The 27,645-nt window shown below is 36.8% G+C and overlaps 2 protein-coding genes across 7 annotated transcripts in view; one reads left to right on the top strand and one right to left on the bottom strand.

Annotated features, from left to right (window-relative positions):
• Positions 1-7,922: 7,922 nt before the first annotated feature.
• LOC131425855 (protein retinal degeneration B) overlaps positions 7,923-27,645 on the top strand; it is a 115,826-nt gene continuing 96,103 nt past the window's right edge. For all 6 annotated transcript variants that reach the window (XM_058588094.1, XM_058588099.1, XM_058588097.1 and 3 more), the window contains exon 1: positions 7,923-8,306. The gene's annotated coding sequence lies outside the window, so the exon portion shown is untranslated. The remainder of the gene's footprint in view (positions 8,307-27,645) is intronic.
• LOC131425856 (uncharacterized) lies at positions 11,896-21,650 on the bottom strand. The gene is made up of 2 exons (XM_058588102.1): positions 20,449-21,650; positions 11,896-12,216 (listed from the first exon to the last, which is right to left on the bottom strand). Exons 1-2 carry the CDS (start codon positions 21,340-21,342, stop codon positions 12,052-12,054), a joined length of 1,059 nt encoding a protein of 352 aa, XP_058444085.1. The 5' UTR covers positions 21,343-21,650; the 3' UTR covers positions 11,896-12,051.

The following is a 27,645-nucleotide window of genomic DNA, read 5'->3' on the forward strand; positions in this document are numbered from 1 at the left end:
TTGTCTTCTTGTCTTCTTGTCTTCTTGTCTTCTTGTCTTCTTGTCTTCTTGTCTTCTTGTCTTCTTGTCTTCTTGTCTTCTTGTCTTCTTGTCTTCTTGTCTTCTTGTCTTCTTGTCTTCTTGTCTTCTTGTCTTCTTGTCTTCTTGTCTTCTTGTCTTCTTGTCTTCTTGTCTTCTTGTCTTCTTGTCTTCTTGTCTTCTTGTCTTCTTGTCTTCTTGTCTTCTTGTCTTCTTGTCTTCTTGTCTTCTTGTCTTCTTGTCTTCTTGTCTTCTTGTCTTCTTGTCTTCTTGTCTTCTTGTCTTCTTGTCTTCTTGTCTTCTTGTCTTCTTGTCTTCTTGTCTTCTTGTCTTCTTGTCTTCTTGTCTTCTTGTCTTCTTGTCTTCTTGTCTTCTTGTCTTCTTGTCTTCTTGTCTTCTTGTCTTCTTGTCTTCTTGTCTTCTTGTCTTCTTGTCTTCTTGTCTTCTTGTCTTCTTGTCTTCTTGTCTTCTTGTCTTCTTGTCTTCTTGTCTTCTTGTCTTCTTGTCTTCTTGTCTTCTTGTCTTCTTGTCTTCTTGTCTTCTTGTCTTCTTGTCTTCTTGTCTTCTTGTCTTCTTGTCTTCTTGTCTTCTTGTCTTCTTGTCTTCTTGTCTTCTTGTCTTCTTGTCTTCTTGTCTTCTTGTCTTCTTGTCTTCTTGTCTTCTTGTCTTCTTGTCTCCTTGTCTTCTTGTCTTCTTGTCTTCTTGTCTTCTTGTCTTCTTTTCTTCTTTTCTTCTTGTCTTCTTGTCTTCTTGTCTTCTTGTCTTCTTGTCTTCTTGTCTTCTTGTCTTCTTGTCTTCTTGTTTTCTTGTCTTCTTGTCTTCTTGTCTTCTTGTCTTCTTGTCTTCTTGTCTTTTTGTCTTCTTGTCTTCTTGTCTTCTTGTCTTCTTGTCTTCTTGTCTTCTTGTCTTCTTGTCTTCTTGTCTTCTTGTCTTCTTGTCTTCTTGTCTTCTTGTCTTCTTGTCTTCTTGTCTTCTTGTCTTCTTGTCTTCTTGTCTTCTTGTCTTCTTGTCTTCTTGTCTTCTTGTCTTCTTGTCTTCTTGTCTTCTTGTCTTCTTGTCTTCTTGTCTTCTTGTCTTCTTGTCTTCTTGTCTTCTTGTCTTCTTGTCTTCTTGTCTTCTTGTCTTCTTGTCTTCTTGTCTTCTTGTCTTCTTGTCTTCTTGTCTTCTTGTCTTCTTGTCTTCTTGTCTTCTTGTCTTCTTGTCTTCTTGTCTTCTTGTCTTCTTGTCTTCTTGTCTTCTTGTCTTCTTGTCTTCTTGTCTTCTTGTCTTCTTGTCTTCTTGTCTTCTTGTCTTCTTGTCTTCTTGTCTTCTTGTCTTCTTGTCTTCTTGTCTTCTTGTCTTTTTGTCTTCTTGTCTTCTTGTCTTCTTGTCTTCTTGTCTTCTTGTCTTCTTGTCTTCTTGTCTTCTTGTCTTCTTGTCTTCTTGTCTTCTTGTCTTCTTGTCTTCTTGTCTTCTTGTCTTCTTGTCTTCTTGTCTTCTTGTCTTCTTGTCTTCTTGTCTTCTTGTCTTCTTGTCTTCTTGTCTTCTTGTCTTCTTGTCTTCTTGTCTTCTTGTCTTCTTGTCTTGTCTTCTTGTCTTCTTGTCTTCTTGTCTTCTTGTCTTCTTGTCTTCTTGTCTTCTTGTCTTCTTGTCTTCTTGTCTTCTTGTCTTCTTGTCTTCTTGTCTTCTTGTCTTCTTGTCTTCTTGTCTTCTTGTCTTCTTGTCTTCTTGTCTTCTTGTCTTCTTGTCTTCTTGTCTTCTTGTCTTCTTGTCTTCTTGTCTTCTTGTCTTCTTGTCTTCTTGTCTTCTTGTCTTCCCTTCTTCTTGTCTTCTTGTCTTCTTGTCTTCTTGTCTTCTTGTCTTCTTGTCTTCTTGTCTTCTTGTCTTCTTGTCTTCTTGTCTTCTTGTCTTCTTGTCTTCTTGTCTTCTTGTCTTCTTGTCTTCTTGTCTTCTTGTCTTCTTGTCTTCTTGTCTTCTAGTCTCGCTTGTCTTCTTGTCTTTTGCTCCTTCTCAGCAGGCCGTTTTATTTTGTTGGTCTTTTAGCGCTTGTTGAACGACAACTGCACGAACTGTTGTTTTTTCTCTTGCAAAAATAGTGTAAAAATTAAGTGTTACCTTTACATAGAAAGGAAATTTGTTGACATTCTACGTGAAGTAGAAGTATTGTGAAGGTATGTAGTGTTAGTTTAAAAAAATAAGTTTAAAAAACTTCAGAAATTCTCCAGTAAAACTAGTCCAACGGGGCTCCAACTCCTCATATTAAAAATGGCTCAACAATGGACATCTGTCTGCCGAATTTATTGAACGAAAAAAAATGGCATTCGGTTCAACGGTCTGTTTCAAAATCGGCAAACGAAGGTCCCGTGTTGGGCTCCCGTTGACAACTGATTAGACTTTCATTGGACCAATGATCCAACGTATTGGACCAATGAAGGACCACCGTTAAACGTTAACAAACCGTTCTTGTCTTCTTGTCTTCTTGTCTTCTTGTCTTCTTGTCTTCTTGTCTTCTTGTCTTCTTGTCTTCTTGTCTTCTTGTCTTCTTGTCTTCTTGTCTTCTTGTCTTCTTGTCTTCTTGTCTTCTTGTCTTCTTGTCTTCTTGTCTTCTTGTCTTCTTGTCTTCTTGTCTTCTTGTCTTCTTGTCTTCTTGTCTTCTTGTCTTCTTGTCTTCTTGTCTTCTTGTCTTCTTGTCTTCTTGTCTTCTTGTCTTCTTGTCTTCTTGTCTTCTTGTCTTCTTGTCTTCTTGTCTTTTTGTCTTCTTGTCTTCTTGTCTTCTTGTCTTCTTGTCTTCTTGTCTTCTTGTCTTCTTGTCTTCTTGTCTTCTTGTCTTCTTGTCTTCTTGTCTTCTTGTCTTCTTGTCTTCTTGTCTTCTTGTCTTCTTGTCTTCTTGTCTTCTTGTCTTCTTGTCTTCTTGTCTTCTTGTCTTCTTGTCTTCTTGTCTTCTTGTCTTCTTGTCTTCTTGTCTTCTTGTCTTCTTGTCTTCTTGTCTTCTTGTCTTCTTGTCTTCTTGTCTTCTTGTCTTCTTGTCTTCTTGTCTTCTTGTCTTCTTGTCTTCTTGTCTTCTTGTCTTCTTGTCTTCTTGTCTTCTTGTCTTCTTGTCTTCTTGTCTTCTTGTCTTCTTGTCTTCTTGTCTTCTTGTCTTCTTGTCTTCTTGTCTTCTTGTCTTCTTGTCTTCTTGTCTTCTTGTCTTCTTGTCTTCTTGTCTTCTTGTCTTCTTGTCTTCTTGTCTTCTTGTCTTCTTGTCTTCTTGTCTTCTTGTCTTCTTGTCTTCTTGTCTTCTTGTCTTCTTGTCTTCTTGTCTTCTTGTCTTCTTGTCTTCTTGTCTTCTTGTCTTCTTGTCTTCTTGTCTTCTTGTCTTCTTGTCTTCTTGTCTTCTTGTCTTCTTGTCTTCTTGTCTTCTTGTCTTCTTGTCTTCTTGTCTTCTTGTCTTCTTGTCTTCTTGTCTTCTTGTCTTCTTGTCTTCTTGTCTTCTTGTCTTCTTGTCTTCTTGTCTTCTTGTCTTCTTGTCTTCTTGTCTTCTTGTCTTCTTGTCTTCTTGTCTTCTTGTCTTCTTGTCTTCTTGTCTTCTTGTCTTCTTGTCTTCTTGTCTTCTTGTCTTCTTGTCTTCTTGTCTTCTTGTCTTCTTGTCTTCTTGTCTTCTTGTCTTCTTGTCTTCTTGTCTTCTTGTCTTCTTGTCTTCTTGTCTTCTTGTCTTCTTGTCTTCTTGTCTTCTTGTCTTCTTGTCTTCTTGTCTTCTTGTCTTCTTGTCTTCTTGTCTTCTTGTCTTCTTGTCTTCTTGTCTTCTTGTCTTCTTGTCTTCTTGTCTTCTTGTCTTCTTGTCTTCTTGTCTTCTTGTCTTCTTGTCTTCTTGTCTTCTTGTCTTCTTGTCTTCTTGTCTTCTTGTCTTCTTGTCTTCTTGTCTTCTTGTCTTCTTGTCTTCTTGTCTTCTTGTCTTCTTGTCTTCTTGTCTTCTTGTCTTCTTGTCTTCTTGTCTTCTTGTCTTCTTGTCTTCTTGTCTTCTTGTCTTCTTGTCTTCTTGTCTTCTTGTCTTCTTGTCTTCTTGTCTTCTTGTCTTCTTGTCTTCTTGTCTTCTTGTCTTCTTGTCTTCTTGTCTTCTTGTCTTCTTGTCTTCTTGTCTTCTTGTCTTCTTGTCTTCTTGTCTTCTTGTCTTCTTGTCTTCTTGTCTTCTTGTCTTCTTGTCTTCTTGTCTTCTTGTCTTCTTGTCTTCTTGTCTTCTTGTCTTCTTGTCTTCTTGTCTTCTTGTCTTCTTGTCTTCTTGTCTTCTTGTCTTCTTGTCTTCTTGTCTTCTTGTCTTCTTGTCTTCTTGTCTTCTTGTCTTCTTGTCTTCTTGTCTTCTTGTCTTCTTGTCTTCTTGTCTTCTTGTCTTCTTGTCTTCTTGTCTTCTTGTCTTCTTGTCTTCTTGTCTTCTTGTCTTCTTGTCTTCTTGTCTTCTTGTCTTCTTGTCTTCTTGTCTTCTTGTCTTCTTGTCTTCTTGTCTTCTTGTCTTCTTGTCTTCTTGTCTTCTTGTCTTCTTGTCTTCTTGTCTTCTTGTCTTCTTGTCTTCTTGTCTTCTTGTCTTCTTGTCTTCTTGTCTTCTTGTCTTCTTGTCTTCTTGTCTTCTTGTCTTCTTGTCTTCTTGTCTTCTTGTCTTCTTGTCTTCTTGTCTTCTTGTCTTCTTGTCTTCTTGTCTTCTTGTCTTCTTGTCTTCTTGTCTTCTTGTCTTCTTGTCTTCTTGTCTTCTTGTCTTCTTGTCTTCTTGTCTTCTTGTCTTCTTGTCTTCTTGTCTTCTTGTCTTCTTGTCTTCTTGTCTTCTTGTCTTCTTGTCTTCTTGTCTTCTTGTCTTCTTGTCTTCTTGTCTTCTTGTCTTCTTGTCTTCTTGTCTTCTTGTCTTCTTGTCTTCTTGTCTTCTTGTCTTCTTGTCTTCTTGTCTTCTTGTCTTCTTGTCTTCTTGTCTTCTTGTCTTCTTGTCTTCTTGTCTTCTTGTCTTCTTGTCTTCTTGTCTTCTTGTCTTCTTGTCTTCTTGTCTTCTTGTCTTCTTGTCTTCTTGTCTTCTTGTCTTCTTGTCTTCTTGTCTTCTTGTCTTCTTGTCTTCTTGTCTTCTTGTCTTCTTGTCTTCTTGTCTTCTTGTCTTCTTGTCTTCTTGTCTTCTTGTCTTCTTGTCTTCTTGTCTTCTTGTCTTCTTGTCTTCTTGTCTTCTTGTCTTCTTGTCTTCTTGTCTTCTTGTCTTCTTGTCTTCTTGTCTTCTTGTCTTCTTGTCTTCTTGTCTTCTTGTCTTCTTGTCTTCTTGTCTTCTTGTCTTCTTGTCTTCTTGTCTTCTTGTCTTCTTGTCTTCTTGTCTTCTTGTCTTCTTGTCTTCTTGTCTTCTTGTCTTCTTGTCTTCTTGTCTTCTTGTCTTCTTGTCTTGTCTTCTTGTCTTCTTGTCTTCTTGTCTTCTTGTCTTCTTGTCTTCTTGTCTTCTTGTCTTCTTGTCTTCTTGTCTTCTTGTCTTCTTGTCTTCTTGTCTTCTTGTCTTCTTGTCTTCTTGTCTTCTTGTCTTCTTGTCTTCTTGTCTTCTTGTCTTCTTGTCTTCTTGTCTTCTTGTCTTCTTGTCTTCTTGTCTTCTTGTCTTCTTGTCTTCTTGTCTTCTTGTCTTCTTGTCTTCTTGTCTTCTTGTCTTCCCTTCTTCTTGTCTTCTTGTCTTCTTGTCTTCTTGTCTTCTTGTCTTCTTGTCTTCTTGTCTTCTTGTCTTCTTGTCTTCTTGTCTTCTTGTCTTCTTGTCTTCTTGTCTTCTTGTCTTCTTGTCTTCTTGTCTTCTTGTCTTCTTGTCTTCTAGTCTCGCTTGTCTTCTTGTCTTTTGCTCCTTCTCAGCAGGCCGTTTTATTTTGTTGGTCTTTTAGCGCTTGTTGAACGACAACTGCACGAACTGTTGTTTTTTCTCTTGCAAAAATAGTGTAAAAATTAAGTGTTACCTTTACATAGAAAGGAAATTTGTTGACATTCTACGTGAAGTAGAAGTATTGTGAAGGTATGTAGTGTTAGTTTAAAAAAATAAGTTTAAAAAACTTCAGAAATTCTCCAGTAAAACTAGTCCAACGGGGCTCCAACTCCTCATATTAAAAATGGCTCAACAATGGACATCTGTCTGCCGAATTTATTGAACGAAAAAAAATGGCATTCGGTTCAACGGTCTGTTTCAAAATCGGCAAACGAAGGTCCCGTGTTGGGCTCCCGTTGACAACTGATTAGACTTTCATTGGACCAATGATCCAACGTATTGGACCAATGAAGGACCACCGTTAAACGTTAACAAACCGTTCTTGTCTTCTTGTCTTCTTGTCTTCTTGTCTTCTTGTCTTCTTGTCTTCTTGTCTTCTTGTCTTCTTGTCTTCTTGTCTTCTTGTCTTCTTGTCTTCTTGTCTTCTTGTCTTCTTGTCTTCTTGTCTTCTTGTCTTCTTGTCTTCTTGTCTTCTTGTCTTCTTGTCTTCTTGTCTTCTTGTCTTCTTGTCTTCTTGTCTTCTTGTCTTCTTGTCTTCTTGTCTTCTTGTCTTCTTGTCTTCTTGTCTTCTTGTCTTCTTGTCTTCTTGTCTTCTTGTCTTTTTGTCTTCTTGTCTTCTTGTCTTCTTGTCTTCTTGTCTTCTTGTCTTCTTGTCTTCTTGTCTTCTTGTCTTCTTGTCTTCTTGTCTTCTTGTCTTCTTGTCTTCTTGTCTTCTTGTCTTCTTGTCTTCTTGTCTTCTTGTCTTCTTGTCTTCTTGTCTTCTTGTCTTCTTGTCTTCTTGTCTTCTTGTCTTCTTGTCTTCTTGTCTTCTTGTCTTCTTGTCTTCTTGTCTTCTTGTCTTCTTGTCTTCTTGTCTTCTTGTCTTCTTGTCTTCTTGTCTTCTTGTCTTCTTGTCTTCTTGTCTTCTTGTCTTCTAGTCTCGCTTGTCTTCTTGTCTTTTGCTCCTTCTCAGCAGGCCGTTTTATTTTGTTGGTCTTTTAGCGCTTGTTGAACGACAACTGCACGAACTGTTGTTTTTTCTCTTGCAAAAATAGTGTAAAAATTAAGTGTTACCTTTACATAGAAAGGAAATTTGTTGACATTCTACGTGAAGTAGAAGTATTGTGAAGGTATGTAGTGTTAGTTTAAAAAAATAAGTTTAAAAAACTTCAGAAATTCTCCAGTAAAACTAGTCCAACGGGGCTCCAACTCCTCATATTAAAAATGGCTCAACAATGGACATCTGTCTGCCGAATTTATTGAACGAAAAAAAATGGCATTCGGTTCAACGGTCTGTTTCAAAATCGGCAAACGAAGGTCCCGTGTTGGGCTCCCGTTGACAACTGATTAGACTTTCATTGGACCAATGATCCAACGTATTGGACCAATGAAGGACCACCGTTAAACGTTAACAAACCGTTCCTGCAAATTGAACGAATATTTCGTGCAATATGTCGTTCAACAAGCGCTCGAAAAACAACAAAATAGAACGGCCTGCTGAGAGGGATGGCAAAGTGATATCTTCGTGCGCGATTTCTTTTTTCTCTACTGAACGCCTTTTTGTACCTAGCGAGAGTTTGACACTAAAAACTGAGAATGATTCGTTCAGCAAGTCAACGATAGATGGCAACGCATATCGGGTTGTTGTACGCGATAAATAATTTGAGAACAAAACAAGCCATGAATGCGGGTATGTTGGGTCAACGTGCAAATAATTATCCTTTCCCCTTGAAACTAGTTGGAGAATTAAACCTGTTTTGAGCTCGACGATCAGATAATGGCTAACAAAACACGCGATTGTCGAGAATTTTTTTCGTGAATCTTTATTACAGAAGAATAGAATAATAAGCAACAATTTCTTTTTCGTACCGCAAGCATGAGAGAAAAAGCTCTCTTCAAATGATTATAGCAAACGTGCGAGAGTAACCATCGCATTTTCACGGGCATTACAAATGGTTTTGCGAATCAAGTAGATGAGCGGCAGTGAACTGAACCCTACGTCAGACAGAGCGCAGACATCTGGCAGAGCAGGCCAGAGTGAGAGCTATAGCAAAGTTTTTCCTTGCTGGAGTGGTGTTTTGACACTGAATCGATCGAGGAATTGTTTATCGTGTGTAAAATGTCTCGAACCTGGGACATAATTACTGTATTGTGGGTTTCAATAGTGTAAACTTTCTTATCGTGCTCGCATCAATAGTATAGTGATTTGCTACGTCAATTTAGTACGTATCTAGTAGATTGAAATAGATTGCCCTGTCCTACTGACAACACCGTCGAGTGTCAGCAGCTGGAAAGTGCTGATTGTTTGGTGATTGGTGGGACATTTGCGGGAAATCGGAGACAATGTAGAGGAGGACCACTAGCGGTTCCAGTTAAGGTAAGTCCGAATGCAAGTATCGTAATTGGGGGCAAGGTACAATAGAATTTTCAATGGGGCAATTTGTAAACGCACTGTGCACTTCCGACGATGATGAGCAAGAAGAGCATCAACTCGAAAAAAATGCATTTGTTTGTATACGACGTATATCGCAATGCTGAAGCTCGTTTCCAATGTAACTTATAAATGCGAGAGAGAGCTCGGTAGCACATAGGAGACTAAAAATATTTAGATATGAGCTTGAATGCTCATTTCTCACGTTATTTGTGAAAACGGTCAATAAATCATCTGTCAATGTCAACTTTGAAAGGGATTTCTAGATAAATCGGTGCTCATTGGAAATTTTTCATATCAAAAAACAATGAATAGTAATAAATAGTTAATTAGCCGTTATTACGCCGAAATCTCGTGATTTTGTCTAGATTTTGCATTTAATTGAAGAAATGCATTCAATTATAACTGAATACGAAAAACAAATGAAGGAGCCTAGAAGCTAATGACAGATTCTCTTTCTTCACTTTCACTTTCGATTATCTCTGCGTTATTATAGAAATGTTGGGTGTCAATTTCTACATTAATAGTAAGGAAGTAAACATGGAAATTGATGAGAAATGAGCAATTCCATGCGGAATCGTCTGCCTGTTGGCACGAACCCCTTTGATTTGCACGAAACTTTGCATGCATGTGTTCGTTATAGCAAATGAAGTATTTTTCACTGGTCTAGAGGATTTTTTCACTCAAGACTAAAATTTATTGTCAGTTATTTTACCGTGCGTTTTTTTCTTATATTTTATATCACAAAAAACGTCAAGTTACAACGAAACTAATGAATGTTTTAGAAAGTTTCAAGAGATGATAAATAAAAGTTTGCCAAGAATGTTCATAAACGATGTTTTTATAGGAATAAATGTATCTGAGCAATGAAATATTATCCTCCAAGCTACGTTCAATGAAAAAGCTCATAGGAAGATACTTCCTAAATGCAGTCATTTTCGAGATATATGGGGAACTAAATCGAAAAAATTGATATTTCATGAGAGTACCCCTTTTTAAAATTAGTTCGGGTTCTCTATCGCTAAATTTATTATTTTTGTAATTCTCATGAAATATTGAATAAATTATTCTTTGACATCAAGACGATGCAAGCAGCTGTTTTCGAGATATTTTGATAACAAAATCGAAGAAAAATCGCTGTTTTATAAAAATCACAGGGAGTAACCGCCATATTGAAAAAAATATCTACTTTCAAATAGGTACCTGTGATATGAAAGATTACCTACACCCAACTATAAACGCACATTTTTTGAATACAAAGCGCCAGTGTGAAAACTAGCATAATCAAACTATAGTATTCCGTGAGTGTGATTGAATGATAGGAAGATATAATTGTTGTAGACCTTTTCGTGATAATGAAATACCTTGTTCGTTTAAGCGTCGTAAAGTAACACATAGTATGACTGAACATGGAGAAATAATTTATAAGAAATACCACTAGCTACATCGAAATATGATTTAGAAGAAATACCATCAGCAGCTTCACTCGTCTCAGCAGCCTCCCTACACAGAGATCTAGCGGATGATTTGAGGAATCAAAATGTTGAGGTATTTAATAAAGGTATTTCTGGAATTAATGTATCTCCTATTAGAAACCTCAGATCTGAAAACTATCGTCAAGAAAAGTATTCCAAAATCGTTGAAGGCATCAGAAAGCAACTATTCGACAAAAAACAGAAAAAAATGTGGCCGTCCATTGGATCTCGATATAAAACGTGAAGTACTGCAGTTATTCAATGACGATGATATAAGTAGAACTACACCAGGACAACGAGATTACGTTTCTATCCGAACTAATAGTTGGCGAGAACCACTTCAGAAACGGCTTTTGCTTTCAGATCTTAGTGAAATTTTTCAACGATTAGAAGAGGTCAGTAAACATCAAATTTCATTCACTACATTTGCGGTGTTAAGATCAAACCATTGTAAACTTCTCAATTCTTCAGGTTATGTATGTGTTTGTACAATTCATGAAAATGTTGTCTTAATGCTTAACAGCCTCAAAAAATATTCCTTTCAAATCGAATGTCGAGCGTCTTTGGAAAAATTACTATGTAATTCAACGGTAAGAACAAAAGATTGTTACCTCCGCGAATGCAAAAAATGCCCCACCTCTTCAATTCTTGAGGAAAGCTTGTTAGAAGAACTTGAGCAGAAGATTGTAAATGAGATCTCTTTTGAACAATGGATAACTACTGATAGATGCAATCTAGAAATCTTAACAAAACCAGTTGATGATTTTGTAGCATATTTAACAGAAAAACTTGTAACTCATGACTATATAAAAAACTATCTGATTTTTTTTACACCAGGTCTGGACGTTTCATGCATTTCTAAGATATTTAGCATAAATTTTTTTTTTCAGTTTTGCGGGTTTTTTATGCAAATTTTCGAAGATTTTTTTACCCCTAAATTTATGCGAGGTGCACATAACCATTTCAAAAGAGATTTTGCAACTTCACGTCTGCTTAGTGGCTTCTGGTGAACCGTTAGGTAATGTGAGCAGTTCAACATCGACATACTAATGCACAAATGGGTCGAAGACAAAACGTAAAAATGAAAACACTGCAAATTAACCGCATGATCAACACCCGAACTGCGAAGATTGAGGTTGCCAAGAGGTACCCAGAAGACAAACAGATGGACATTCTGGGGTTGCTTCTCGGGTAAATTTTGCTGAGGTCACAGCTCGAATCGATGTCACCGAAAGATGTCGTTTTCGCTTCTAAGTTCTAGAACATTTCTGATTTGGCAAGCGAGTTAAAGTTGCAGAAAAAACATGTTTTGCCTAAAAACACCAGGAGTAAATAATGTCAGAGATCTACAACTACAAGATTAATGTAGGACTATTCAAGTAAATTAGTTCCTGTAGACGATAATTTGAATTTTCAAACTTCATAACATAAAACCACATCGGATACTTCGAATAGATATTGAACATATTTTGAATGAAGATAGAATTTCAACTCAGCAACAGCTGTTTGCTTCAATTATTTGTATTAGTAATTATTCCAACCACTTTTTCCTTATCACGACTACTACAATAGTACACAAGGGTAAGCCATGTTCGTGCTGTTCCGTTAATGTCTTTTGGACACGACAAAAACAAGTAACAGGTTCAATTGTTTGACCTTGAAAAAGAGCCGGTCACGGAACGGGGAAGAGTAGAAGTCTTGGATTTTGAGCACCAATAGCCTTGCATGTTGCCACCGATAATTAGTTTCATTTAACGTCACGTGATGATGTTGCTTAGAACAATGCCTGCTAGGATTGCCTAGAATCTATTGGATGTCTTCCAAAGCTGTGTTCGATTCACTATGAGAGAAACGTAATTCGATGGCTTCGGAGATTTTCTTATTAAATTTCACACAGTCGCAATTTCCAACATCAGCTATTTTCTAGTTTGAAAGACAAACAATCCAAACAAAATCTCATTTGACTATCGCCCTGCATTACCAAAGTTACCATTACAGCGGGATTTAGCAAATAACCTGAACCAGTTTTTCAATGGTGCAAAAATAAAAATATTTGAGTATTCGAAAACCTATGCTTTTATTGCAAAATAATAAAAAAATACTTTATCACTGTGAAAAAGGTGTAGTATTTTGACATCTGTGAGCTAACTGTGAATTGAGTGATGTTTCAATTGTTAACAGTTGATGGTTAGGCACTTGAAGTATGTGTACACGTTTCACATGTAGGAACGTATGGCATGCCGACGATTGTCCGTGACCCCTCCCGATCTCATGGTGGTGGACACCGTGGTCGTGGTCACCGGTCGACTACTGGCTGTGAAACGAACCATGTTCTCGGAGTTGATGCTCTGTTCGGTTGGCAAGTATGATTGTTCCAGATCCTGAAAAAAAAAAGAAAAACAATTTAGTAACCATTGTTTTTTATAGCGAGGTACAACAAAATAGAAAATCAGTTGCAGTGAAACAGTGAAAACTTTGAAATAAAAATCCCACTTAATGCTACAAATTTTACAATTCCACTTAATGCTATGCACCTTTGAAATTTTGGAAGCGAAATAGCCAAAACCATTCAACTCCTTGAGTTCAGTATATTGATCATTTGATAAACCTTCCAAAGCAAGCTTGAAAGGTCTCCGTAGATTGTTACTTATGTATTTAGTCTTGGCAACACTAAGTGTTACCCGGTGGATTTGACATTTCCATCATAGTTATTTAAAGTTTGACATTTTTAACCATTACCATCTTCAGAACATTCTGTCATTTGAGCGCTATTTGTTTTAACGGGTGGCCACTAAAATTTTGCAATTTTTTCGAGGCCTGTAAGCTCAACAACAAACGAGCTCAGAAAGAACTAAGAGTGTGTATGTGTTAGTTCTCTTTCTCCTCTTTCCGCTAGTATTTTCTGTTTTGTTCACGCTTGCTCAGTTTTGCTCAAAATGCCGTCGAAACAAGAAGTATTTCACGAGCGCATTGTACAGTTCTACGAACTGCACAGAAATCTCGGCAAATAATATACGGTACCACATTTTAAAAGCAAAAATGTTGCGGCTTCGACATTTTACAATATCCTAAGATGCCCAACAACTGCTCGTAAGAAAGGTAGTGGAAGACCAGCCAAAATTATGGACGCAAAAGAACTTCGTTCTCTTTCTCGTGCATTCAACAACAAGGATTCACTGAGCCAACGGGATGCCGCAAAAAAATTCAACTGTTCTCACCTGAAAAACGTTGTCGGAATAAAGTGCCGAAAATATACTGACGATATACTGACGAACCCCGGAATATACTGACGCACAAATTTCAACTCTGAATTCCCAATGCCGCAGGTTGATTAAAAAATTTTCCGGAAAAAGTTTTGTTTTGGACGACGAAAGTTATTTTCCTCTTTCGAAGACGCAGATTCCTGGAAACGATCGATACTATTCAACGGATAGTTCTATTGCACCATACATAAAACATAAAATATAAGTTTAAACATAAGTTTGAACAGAGAGTGATGCTGTACATTGTCATTTCCGAGAAAGGCATTTCTAAGCCATGGTTCAAGCCATATGGGTTGGTAATCAATCAAGATGTGTACCAGAACGAATGTTTGTAGAAAGTTTTGATCCCGTTTTTTCAAAAACATCATGCTGATGGACAATACGTGTTTTGGCTGGATAAAGCGTCATCGCATTGCGCCAAAAAACACAATCGTTCCTGAATACCCATTCGATCCCATTTGTACCCAAAAACCACAACCAGATAAATCTACCTCAGTGTTGCCTAATCGAAGATTTCTTCGGGTTTTTGAGCTCCGTGGTGTACAAAAATAACTGGAGAGCCACGAATTGCTAACAGTTGATTGGTACAACCAAGAGATGCATTCGTAAAGTTGACATGAAGACCGTACAACGCTCCTGTTCCGACATCAAACGGAACCTTCGCCGAACATCCGATTACGGACCGTTTTCAAATGGTCACTAATTTTTTTTCAACAATGAACAATGTATCTTAAATTTCAATAAATCAGATCTTCTCCAAGCATGTTTGTCTTTTTTTGACAGCTTGAGAAAGAAATTCCAAAATTTTAGTTGCCACCCGTTATTTACACTGAATTGAATATTTTACCTTAGCTGAGCTGAGCTGAGCTGAAGTAGATCGCCCGTAGTTGCACTTCGTGATTGACCGAATGAGTGGAAATGTACAATGAACCAAGAAAATGAAGCTTGGGAGAAGCAAATCATTTTCACTGTACATACCCACTCACTCCTAACTTTTTATTAAATGATCAATAACAACACTGGCTACGACCAAAGGCGGTGCTACTGAGGGAAAGGAAGGAATGTTAGTCCGATACTCGTTGTTTCTAGAGACCGCGGGTACCACTGTAACATCTCTACGAGCATCACGGGATAGGAGATTTGGTAGTAGGGAGGGAAAGAGATCCGGATATGTTTTGGTAAACAATATGATCTCAACAAAACCTGATTTTCGATACTCATCAGAAATATAAGTACGAAAAATATAAAATATCTTCAAGGAACGATCTCACCAGTATCCCTTTCCTCCTGCTTGCTCTGCTGTCAGCAACGCGAGATGAAACACGACCACTGAATAAATAAAATAAAGACACTCGCGAATGGATCCGCTGCAGACCAACCCTAGACCTTAAGTCTGAATGACAAGATCGACTTGTAAACTTTCACGCATTCCGTAGAAATCTGACAACACCGACAATGACATGCAGACGGCGCTTCGAACGGTTAACAGGTTTACATCGTTGAATTTCGGAACGGTAAATTCTCAGTTTTCGCCGCTTGAGCATCTTTAGTTTCGCGGATCAATATTATTCAATGAATAGCCCTCTCACTACTAAACACACACTTGTCACACCTGCACTATCACTCAATATTACTATTTCAACCAAATTTTTAACTATACGTATCAAACAACACAGTGATGCCAACTCTTCCTCCTATTGACAAATAGTCTACACTGAATTGAATATTTTACCTTAGCTGAAAAAATGGAATTGAATCGTGAACATTTTCGTGCCATGATTTATTACGATTTTCGTCGTGGACTATCAGGACAAGAGTGCTTCAGTCAACTTAGTTCGACTTTTTGCAGTGTAGCACCATCCTTTGCGACTGTAAAACAACCGGTATAACGAATTCAATCTTTGTCGCAGTAGTTCACTTGCCGATGAATTCATAAAATATTGTCCAGAAAGCTTGAATGCTGTGAAAAAAAGGCAGCCTTGGGCAATAATAAGAAAAGCTTGTATTCCGTAAAGAATAAGTTCGGAGCTCAGATGCAAAATGATGCTTCCCGGTTCAGATCCAAAATTACTGTCAGGAATTCAGACACAGAATCTAGGCCTGGGATAAGCACTCATGTCCAATACACACGAAAACCTACGTATTCCTGTCAGGTCTAAGGAGTGTATCGAAAAGTAGCTAGCAACATTGATTATTGAATAAAAAAGTGAAAAAAATCATATTTTGACATCAGTTTTCGATATATTGTAGAAAAATTACATTTTTATGTCGGCGAATGACCGTAAGGTTAAAACCGAGGATAAATAAAGTAACAAAAATACATTTTTATGCACTTCACTGATTATATTGAAGAAAATCCTAGTTTCTGTGAAACGACATTCTTGACATTCTTCATTAAATTTTGCACAGTAACTTTTGTGGCTTTCCTGGTGGCAGCTGCCAGTTTTTTTTAACTGCTGCATGTTTTGGGACACTGTACCTTCCTTCCGAAAGTGCCGTTTGACAATTGCCCAATACCTTTCAATTGGCCAAAGATTCGGGCAGTTCGGTGGGTTGATGTCCTTTTCCACGAATTGTACATTAATTTTTGACAACCACTGTAGAACGGAGCTGGCGTAGTGGGCTGAAGCCAAATCCGGCCAGAAGAGAGGAGGAGCCTTATACTTTCTGTACAGTGGCTGCATTCTCTTCTTCAAACATTCTTCCTCGTACACCTTGGCGTTAATTGTGCCCTTCGTGAAGAAAATCGACGACCGCAAACCACAGGTACAAATTGCTTGCCAGACCAACACCTTCTGCCCAAACTTTTCCATCGCCACCGTGGTGTCAGCGTCGTCCAGGTCCTGGTACACCGATTTCGTATAATATTGCGATCCGGGCAGCGCTCGAGAGTATTCCTTGGCGTAGGTTTCGTTGTCGATCAGGATGCATCCGTCTTTATTCTGTAGAATCCGGTTATACAGTTTTCGCGCTCTTGTTTTGGCCTGAACTTGCTGTACCAGGGACTTTTTCGGCACCTTCTGTTTCTTGTACGTTTTCAGGGAGTTCCGAACATTGATCCGTTGAATCATCCCGATGCTGGTGTTGAACTGCTTGGCCAAATCCCGCGTCGACGCCGATGGGTTTTTTCTGATGTACTCAACCACTTTTAAGTCCCGACCGGACTGGCTGGGACCCGTTTTCCTACCGGATCGGGGCAAATCCTTCATGGAAAGGGTCTTACCGAACTTCTCGATAATATTTTTGGCACTGGTGTGGTGCACTTTCACCCGTTTTGCAATTTCGTTGTACGTGACATCACTTTCTGAGCACTAAGTGTACAGAATTTTCTTCCGCGTAATGTAAACTAATGAGTGATAAAAACGTACAAGTAGTGTCAGGTTTAAATACCTACCAATTTTAAAAAGATTCTCGAGATCATAACATATCGCTACGTATCGATTCAAGTAGATAGAACTATACATTTTAGTTAGTGAGTGGTCTAAAATTCTATGTGTGTGTCAAATATTTCATTGTGTAAGTTTCATCTTTACATCTGCCATTATACGTACACTATGTACGGTTCATTAATGCTTTGGAGAAAGTTCCAATGCTTATGAACAAGCGAATCATTTGTGGATGTATTTTGTGCGCCGTTCCCTTCGCAAGAAAAGTATTTATTTTAATCAAAACTGCTAAGTTTTTGCATTCGAGGAAAATACAGCACACTTAGAAAAAAATCGAGTAAATTTACGTCTTTATAGATGCACATAAAAGGAGCGTCGAAATTTACTTAAATTTACAGTTCAGAGCATGTGAAAATGAATCACATCATCAACGTCACAGCTAATTTAGCTGAAGTTGACATCAAAATAGATCTAGAATTTATTTTGACATGTTAATAGATATGTCTTCACCCAAGAATTACGTCATATTTACTTGAATTTACGCTAAGTGTAAGTTGAATTTTTTTAAAGTGTGGATGACTTTGATTATCGAGTGGGAGTGAATCTTGATCAACACCAACCTTAACTAACTAAATTGTCCTTAGAGTAATCCCATAGGACTTGTTTCTTGTATTTTTTTCACGAAAAGAAAATTACTGAAGTAAGTTTTGAGATGAACATTTAGAAAGCAAGGTTTGTTGCCAAAAATGGCTTTACTGTTTTTTTAAGTATTCTCCATTAAGATCAATACACTTCTGAATGCGATCAAACCAATTTCTGGAACACTGTAAAAAAACCGGTATAACAAATTCAATCTTGGTCGCAGTTCACTTGCCGATGAATTCAAAAAAATATTGTCCGGAAAGCTTGGATGTAGTGAAAAAAAAATCGCCATGTGACGTACCGTGAAATGGTGGTAGCCTTGGGCAATAATGAGAAAAGCTTGTATTCCGTAAAGAATAAGTTCGGAGTTCAGGTGCAGAATGCTGCTTCCCGGTTCATAATTTAGGTTCAGATCCAAAATTACTGTCAGGTATTCAGACCCAGAATTTAGGCCTGGGATAAGAACTCATGTCCAAAACACGAAAACCTACGTATTACTGTCAGAAGTTCAGTTCTTTAACTCAGGTCCAAAATGCAGGCCTAAAATTCGGACCCCGATTTTCGCTCAAGAAGCCAGGTCCATGTTCTGAAACTAGGTCCAGAATTCAGGTGAAGAGTCAAGGTTCAGGATCTAGTTTCAGGTTCAAAACTCTGTCAGGAGCTGATCCGGGGTCAGAATTCTGGCCCAGAACCAAAATCTATATCCAGGCTGAAAATTAAATTCCAGAATTCAGATGTACAGGTAATTAATTTTGGTCCAGAGTCTGAGTCCAATTTTAGAATTCAGAATTCAAATCCAGACTAAGAATCCCGGTCCAGAATCGAAGTCTAAAAAATCGAGGTTCAGAATTCAGATTCTGTACTAAGATCACAAATTCATGTTCAGAGGTTAGGTCAAGCTACTCAATTCAGGTCCAGGTTCTGAGTTCCAATTATAGTACGGAATCCTAGTCTGGAATTCAGATCTTGACTTAAAATCCATTTACAGAATCCAAATAAAGAATTCTGTATCAGGTCCAAAATATAGAATCAGAATCCAAGGTCAGAATGCAGGGCCGACATTATGCATCTCGAATCGAGTTTCTCGAAACGATTGTTTTCGAAGTCGAGTCGACTGAACTGTGGCATTACGTATCGCTTTCAACCGCTTGATCGAGACCCTAACAAGGCGGTACTAGATTTCATTTTGGTTTAGAATATGGTTCAATTTGTTCAACTTCTTAAGCGAAATTTTCATTTCGCAAAAGGGTAAATCTTTGTTTAATTTCTTTTTGTAAATTCTTAACTATGTGTTTCATAGCAGGATCACGAGAACTTTGATATTGTCTTCAACAAAGATAGGATAATAAGATAATTTAATTTAGTTTGAGCTTTGGGAACTGAAAGATTCCTATTCGATAATGTAATGATTCAAATTATCTATTGCTGTGTCGATGTCCGCAGTCTGAAATGTTACAGGATGGTGATCTGAGTCAAAGTCAGCATGTGTAATCGGGTCACTACAAATGTGACTTTGATCTGTTTGAACCAGGTCAATTACAGAGGGGTTTTTCACGGAAAAGAAACAAGTTGGATTACTGGGATAAGGAACTGTAAAGGAACCAATAGAGAGATGATCATGAAGTATTTTACCATTGCTGTTATTTTGCCTACAATTCCACTGATAAAAATCGCAGTCTTATAGCAAAATTTGCACAACAGGCTTACGAAGCGAAAGTTAAAACGTTCATCTAGTGCTGGACCCGAAACGATCTCCAAGTTCTGTTCCTGGAGTTCCTCAAGGAAGTCACCTTGGACCGTTTATAATTTTATTTTATCCAAATTTTCAATTCTTTCGACGTTTCATTTATCACGTAATGTTATCAAGGGACCGTTCTACATGTTATTGTAGCATTAGATTTAGTTACTAGAGAAGCACCAAACACGAGGAAATGTATCATTTGAATGATTGTAATCTGTTGATGCAAAAGATGAGGAGGTTTTATGCCTGCTGGAGAGCAAGTTTGACAGAAACTAACTCCAGTGGGATTTCCCTGCTCCAAATAAAAGAATAATAGAGAGAGTAAAATCCGACATCAGGAGAAGGCGCTGTCTCAGAAAACAAAAGTTTATCGGGAGGTGATAAATAGTTGAATTAAACTGAAACAAAAAAGAGTGAATCTTACCGAGAAGGAAAAGCTTGCCGAACAAGAAGATGTTGAAGCAAAAAAATTGTCTTCACTGAAATCTGTGTAACTTCTTACAAAATCACAATTGTTAGCCATTTTATTTTACTTTAACATTTTCCATACATCAGAGAGTATAAATTAACTAAGGACATCGAAAAAACATGGAGAATAAAAATAAAATCGTTTTCATGGGGTTTTGCAAAGTGACGTGTTGTATGCGGACTTATTTATTGTGTCTATATGACAAACTTATGCAGATTTATAATAAAATTCAAGTGGATTTTCAAGTTCTGCGGAAAGTATCACCTGCATAAAAATAGTAATGTAATGCTTCGCTCGATTTCAAGTGTTTCAGTTTTCGACTTTGCGCGGATTTCGCGCGTTTTGATCTTAAATTCAACTAGACCTTGTTAGTTAGTAGATATAAAAATCTGCTTTTGGACTACTACTAGACCCCGGTTTCCGCTTCCGAACGCACCGGTAATAGTGAAGAAAAGCTCCAAAAAACTCACTTAGTGAAGAAAAGCTCCAAAAAACTCACTTCGATTTCTCAGCAACGGTTTAACCGATTTTCACGAATCATGAAATCAAATTTCATCCAGGTCCGACTTCCGATTCCGAAAATGTCATACAAAATGATACAAAACCGGTACGCATCGGTACGTACTGGCGCGGAAGAAAAAAAACACCACCGCCTAGCACACAGCGTGCTTTGTTCAATTTTGCATAACGTGCAGGGTATCCACATTTAAATCTATATTAACTATACATAACAGTTTACAAATTGAAAAGGTTCTGGTAGTTTATACCCGAAGAAAGTTTTTGATTTCGTTCAAGTTTGAAAGAAAAATTCTTGACAGAATTTTCTAGTGATGCTTCTGAAAATAATATGAGTAATATGAGAAAAACATCACTGCACCATTAGGTGGATTAAAAAAGGTTTTCAATAACAGTTTAACTCTTTGTAAAGCAGCTTTTCAAAGTTCATAACATACTCCCTCAGGCGAAATTAATTTATTTACATGTTTGAAAACAATACTACCAAATTGTACGCGAACGCTCATCAAGTCGTTGGGCTCCATTTCAAGCGACTCATTGTTTTCCTTATCAAAGCAACCGACGATTAGATAGAATTTGTGGTTTTATTTACTCACCGATATCTGGCTGCAGGCTACCTTGCTGCTGCTGCTGCCTCGGTGTAACTCCGAACGGAACTGCTTGACCCGATTGGTTCTCAGCCATACGTCGTCATCATCGCTGTCGTCCTTCCGTGTGACTCCATCCAGCAACCGATCACCCTCCGTGAAGTATTGAGCCAAATTGTCCACCGCTGGAGCCGCGTACAGCCTTCGTGGGGCTGGTTTCGGTGCAGTAGTGGACAGTACTTCGGCGGTGATTTTCTCCAACTGAGCCCGAGTTGTCGGTTTAGCCGATAGCTCGATCGGTTCGTAAATGCTTTCGTCATCCAAGTACCAGATGGTGTTGCTACTGGCGACCGACGGTTTGTTGGCGACGTCCCCGGAAGTACCCTTTCGATCGAACGTTCCTCGGAATAGCCATTTCTTTTTGCCGCCTGGAGTGTCACACTTTTTCACCACCTGCGAGTATTCATCAATTTTTGGCAATTGTTGCGTCTGACCCTGGCATTCAATCATTTCGACAGTTTTATCACCCTCGGCACTAGTGGTGGAAGGTGGCGATGAAGGAATCGTACGCTTCTTCCCCTCCGTTTCAACTTCCATCGCCAACTCGTTGTACTTATCCGCTAAATGGTTCGCGTAAGTGTCGGCATCGCACCGACAGCCACTACATTTGGGACAGAACCGACCCAACCGTTCCGTCAATCGTCGATTCTCGGCACGCAGCTCTCGAACTTTTTCACTTAACTCGCGCAGTTGCCAGCACAGTTCGTCTACAATTTGACCTTGCTGATTTATGATCGAACCCTGATGATTTATTTTGGCGCACTGCTCATCCAACTTGGCATTCAGCTTATCCTTCAGTTCCACCACATAGTACAGTAGCTCTTCGAACTCTTCGCGAGACATTCTAGTGCCGTTTTTTGTTGTAAGGACCCCAAAGATTTATGCTACCGTTACTTTTCACTAAACTTCCAAACTACTAATTCCAATGATGACTTAATTGCGACTGCTGGAATCGGCAGTCCGTACAATCCGCACACCGTTAAAATAAGAAAAAAAAAAACAGCAAAAACGGTGTGATGTGTGTGATGCGGGCTAGTCACGTCACGGTTCGGTCCGGACCTCTACTGATGTGTGTCGGGAACATGTTTATTTTGTCGTCCGCCACCTCCTCCTCATCCTCCGCATCCACACGTTGATGTGTGTTATCTGTCGTCTTCTCGCGACGAGTGAGTTTAATGTGTGTACAATCACAGCGGGAGACAGATATTTGTGTACGCGTACGCTATTTGTATACGTTGTCCGTGGTCATTGTCGATAGACAGATAAATAGATAGATGTGTTGCCAATACATTCGCTATCAATTAGTGGAGTAGGTTCCATATATTCCGCAAACTGAAATACGAAGCCTCTTTAGTTAACTCTGAAGCATCATCTAGAGAAGATCACTTGAATTTCATCAGACAATCTATCACTAAAATTAACAAGCCACGAGCGAGTGAACTGTATAAACTGCGTTCCACGGAAAACACAGTCGCAATATGCTAATTGATGACGTCACATTAGCTACTAAAACACCTTGGTTTTGATAAGGACAGGTTCAAAAAGAGAGAGAGAAAGAGCAAAATTCACTAGCGCAGACTCATGACTGAGGAATGTTTTCGCATTCGGGACAACGGAATTTTGTTAAATTGGATAATGCCGAATTATATACACACGCAGCGGGAAAAAGGTTGGAGGGTAATGCGATATACAAAACCAGATTGACGAGAATACAGCTTAGCTTAGCGCAGTGGACCACCCGTGAGTTTTCCGTATGTTTGATCAGAAACCAGCTGAAATTGCATATTGAACCAAATGCATGATACTTAGGAGTAGTAGATCATGCTCAACGTGCCACCTAAACTGTCTTACAACATGGAATCATCAATAACGTAGTAGGCCACGCCCATGCAGGTCACTGTCGGAAGGGAAGGAATGTTAGTTCAACCAAAGATAAACTCAAGATGGAATGGTCTATGATTTCTCATATACCATTCAAATAGGACCCCTCGATGATTTCGGTTCACCGTCAGTTGTAGTTCAATTATTATTGAAACAAAACATGTTATGTTCATTTATGTGGAATTAATTTTAAATTGCAATATGATAGGAATCGCGGTATTTTGCTGCATATCGAGTGGATTTTGAAACAGGAAATCACAAATCAATTAGAATTATTGCTAAGAATCTGTTCAATTTGCAATATTCTTATCTTACGAAGCATTAAAGCGAATTTAAGTAACAAAATATTTTGTATGATATATTTGCATAGGTTTACTTGTATTGTTGCTATAGTATTTTACCGTCATTTTCAAATGTTTATCGACGCTTATTAACGAAGGGTCAACAAAATTACACTATTACTAAGTTCTTAATACAAAGGAATTACTAAGTTCACCGATCCAAATAAATAAATAAATAAATAAACTGGTTCACGATTACTGGCCCGATATTTTTCGATGAATCGTATGGGGCATTGTAATCTTGAGTTTATCTTTGGTTCAACAATTGTTGCTACTAGTGACCGAGGAATTCTATTCACCACCACAAGTGTCACAGGAAAGGTTTCTTAACAAAAATTTCTGACCTTTTGCACAGTGGTCCCAATCATTGAAAACACGCGATTTTTTATTTGTGCTTCAGGGGTTAATTATGTCTTTAAAAAATTGTAGATCATGATCAAACAAGGAAACATGCCGAAGACATAAACACTTTAAAATGCATTGGTGTCGAGATATGATGCATTGTTTATTAGAGACCCCCAAAATCAAGTTATTCTATCATAACTTTTTCCAATAAATTTTTAAAATTTTCGGATGTTCTACAAATATATTTCAATTATCAAAATACATATTTTTTTCAAAGACTGCATATTTTCAAGTTAACAAACTAAAAAGGTTTTGAGCAATTTAATTACAAAATACTACATATTCAAGTATCAATATCTCAAAAATGTGGAAATATGTGGAACCAATTTCAACCTAGTTTGAAAGTATGGTCAAAACACTATTAGAAAAATTAATAGTCACAACTTAAATTCTCTTAAATTTACATGAAAACAAACTTTTAAAAACGCATGTTCTAACATTACCTTAACACCAGCACCTTAACATACAGTATTCATTAACCTTGCACCTTAAATTCAATATTTATCAAAGTAAGCGAGAAAATAGGAGCAGAAAAAAAAACAAAATAAACAAGAACGGAGAGGTCTCCTTAGAGCAAATTCAGCAGCTAGAAGTTCTATATGGAAGATCTATAATAGAGCAGAAACTGGAACAAACGTATCTCCAGCAAGCCGTTCTAGTTTTATTTATTCGACCAGTTCTTCTGTCAAATTTAAAACTGGTCTACGATGCCGTTCTATTTTTTTATATTTGAAACACGAGTAAAACACTGCTGGGGCTGCCAGTTTTTCTTGTTTTAAAACTCAGATTTAAATTTTTTAACTGGCATAAATTATGCATCTAGAACTAGAACACTACTGAATATGCCCTTACAATCAAAAATGAAATACAAACCGATAACAGATTAACAATATTTAATTGAAGAAACCATCGAAAACTTCGTCTACTTTAGGAAATTCTTTTTGCTTTTGTCTGAAATTTTTAACTGCTCCTATTTTCTCGCTTAGTTTGATAAATATTGAATTTAAGGTGCAAGGTTAATGAATACTGTATGTTAAGGTGCTACATACATATTGGGTTGGTTTTTGATTAATTATTAACACTCCAAATACCAAGCCTCAAAAAAATTTGGAACGGTAACTTTGAGCTATCATAGCTCAGCTGACCAATTTCGATAAATTTTTCACTCTCGAATTTTGTGAAGTTTGTAGATTATTTTATGTATATCATTATTGACGATCGCTTAGGAAAAACTAATGAAAATCTGATTTTTCCCGTTCCAAGTTTTTTTTTCAAGCTCGAAATATGCCCTATCAGCATTCATGCGGCACCAGCATCGCGAATAGGATAATGAGAACTTCAACTTTACCGAGTCATAACTTTGTTGTTAGTCAACCGATTTTCGAAATTTATTCACCATTGGAATGGTTCTACTTCCAGAAATAAAATGTACTGAAAAAAAAATAACGAAAAATAGGGTTGTCTACCCAAAGTTATAATGAAAACTGTAGATAGATGACCTCAGAAAAGGTGAGACTTTTTACAATGATCGTAAATATCTCGAATTTCAAAGCGATGACCTATATATTTTCGACTGCTAGTGATATCAGCTACAATTTTCGCCCAACTACATTTGTTGGAATATCAAAAGAAAAACCTTTAAAAAATCGATGAATTTATAAATATATATGAATTTTTCATTTTTTTCACATGTTTGTATATAACTAAAAAATTAAAGCGATGACATGTACATTTTTTTACTCAAAAATATTGAAATCATTACCAGAAACAATGTATTGATGAACAAAATTATATATCCGTTCAAAGAATCTCAAGAAATTCGGTACAAATACAGAGAATTTCTATTATTGGGAAAATTTTACCAAACAAAATCAAATCAAAACTTTTAAATTTTATGACACATATTTATTATTATTTTAGTTGGAAATTTATTATGAACAAAATTTACAAAAAAAAACTGAAACTTTGATTTCACCGACAATCTTAAAAATTCTGGTAAATATACCTAAACTCCAAAAATAATTATATTTTTGTATTGCACAAAAGATCTAAACAGTTTTTATGCACAACCCAAAGATAAAATTCTGATTTTGTTTTAGGTTTTTCGTGAAATCTCAAAAAAAATCAGTAGAAGATCGGATATTTCGAAATTTCAAAATTGCCATCCTTGTTCACTTCATCTATTTCATCAGTTTTGTGGTAATACAACAATTTTAAATAATTTCAATGGCTTTATACAATAAGGAATAGAGTGTAAAAACTAAGAATTTTATACACTAACCCATGGCAAAAAAAACAACTACAATTTTAATATAATATTTTTGTTTTACAAGCAATAAAGAACAAAATTATATACCTTGAATTTTCGGCTATCCTAAACGAGATCAATTATAATCGATAGAATATTAAAATTTATATTTCACGAACTTAGAATTATTTCGGAATGTAAAGAATGTGAAAATTATTTGAATTTTCTATGAGTAAATTCCACTCGAAAATCTATTATATACTTGTTTTACAATTCAAAAAAAGTAGGATTACGAATTTAGCACAAAAAATTTGACGAAATTAAGTAAAACCTCTTTTTATCCACCTAGTGGTGTAATGATACCTTTCTCATAACACTCTTATTCTCATATATATTCTTCAAACAATTTTGTATGATTTTTGAAAAACAAGAAAGCTAGTGCATGAACTAGTGTCACCTAAATAATGAAACAGTTCTCAGAACGGTTAGGCCATCTTTCTCAGTGAAGTGAGTTCACCTATTCCAGGTACTTCTGAAACTGAAATCGCCCCGAATATAACCTTTGCGATTAACACCAACAGGTTATCTACCTGCAGCTTACAGTTGTCTCGTTTCGAAAAACAACCTCTCCGTTTGAATGCTTTTTACTGAATGAACCTTGCACTGCCAATATTTTGGGATCATCTTTAATGGCGTTTCGGTTTGGCCTCGGCGGTTTATGTTGAACTGCAGGTGGCATAACAGTTCAACATAAACTGACGAGTCTAAGACGAAACATAAAGATAATGGTGAAAGTTTAAGTTTAAATAACGAACGAGATCATGAGTCAATACAAAATATAATAAAATAAAATAAAAATCATGAGGCCAATACAAAAATGTAATTATTTTTGGAGTTTAGGAATATTTACCAGAATTTCTAACATTGTCAGTGAAATCAAAGTTTCAGTTTTTTGTAAATTTTGTTCATAATAAATTTCCAACTAAAATAATAATAAATATATGTCATATAATTAAAATGTTTTTTTTTTGATTTTGTTTGCAAAATTTTCCCAATAATAGAAATTCACTGTATTTGTACCAAATTTCGTGAGATTCATTGAACAGATATATAATTTTGTCCATCAATACATTGTTTCTGGTAATAATTTCAATATTTTAGAGTTGAAAAATGTACGCTTTAATTTTTGAGTTATATACAAACATGTGAAAAAAATGAAAAATTTTTGTATATTTATAAATTCATCGATTTTTTAAAGTTTTCTTTTCATAGTGCAAGAACGGTAGTTGGGCAAAAATTGTAGCTGGTATCACTAGCAATGGAATGATGTGTAAAAATATATAGGTCATCACTTTGAAATTCGAGATATTTACGATCATTGTAAAAAGTCTCACCTTTTCTGAGGTCATCAATCTACAGTTTTCATTATAACTTTGGGTAGACAACCCTATTTTTCGTTTTTTTTCAGTGCATTTTATTTCTGGGAGTAATACCATTCTAATGGTGAACAAATTTCGAAAATCGGTTGACTAACAACAAAGTTATGACTCGGTAAAGTTGAAGTTCTCATTATCCTATTCGCGATGCAGGTGCCGCATGAATGCTGATAGGGCATATTTCGAGCTTGAAAAAAAACTTGGAACGGGAAAAATCAGATTTTCATTAGTTTTTCCTAAGCGATCGTCAATCATGATATACTTAAAATAATCTACAAACTTCACCAAATTCGAGAGTGTAAAATTTATCGAAATTGGTCAAGTAACAGCTGAGCTATGATAGGTCAAAGTTACCGTTCCAACGTTTTTTGAGGCATGGTATTTGGAGTGTTAATAATTAATCAAAAACGCGAGGCGCATACTCCGCTAGAACGCTTATCGTGTTCTACCTAATCATAATTTTTAGGGTACAAAACTTTAAGACACTGACAAATTTCCAAAAATGTAAAAGAAATCAGAAATTTTAATAATGCTCTTATAAATCATTAAAGGTAATTTAAAAACTAACTAGACCGACGAATATTCGTGCAACAACACATGCGGGTTGATGGAAAAAGATATCATTTGTTGCAACTTTATTGTAAAAACTGTGTTCACAACTCATTGAATAGTTTATAACAACATAATGAAATGTGTCCCTATCGTTCAAATGAAATTTTGAACAGTTCTGTAGCAAAATGTAGTGAATGACGAGCATATGCCCGATTCATGCATTGTTTTTTCGCATCGAATTATGAGTTATAAATACTTAATTGCTGTGGCGCTAATTTGCAAA

This window comes from Malaya genurostris, chromosome 1, assembly GCF_030247185.1.
Source record: "Malaya genurostris strain Urasoe2022 chromosome 1, Malgen_1.1, whole genome shotgun sequence".
NCBI lineage: Eukaryota > Metazoa > Arthropoda > Insecta > Diptera > Culicidae > Malaya > Malaya genurostris.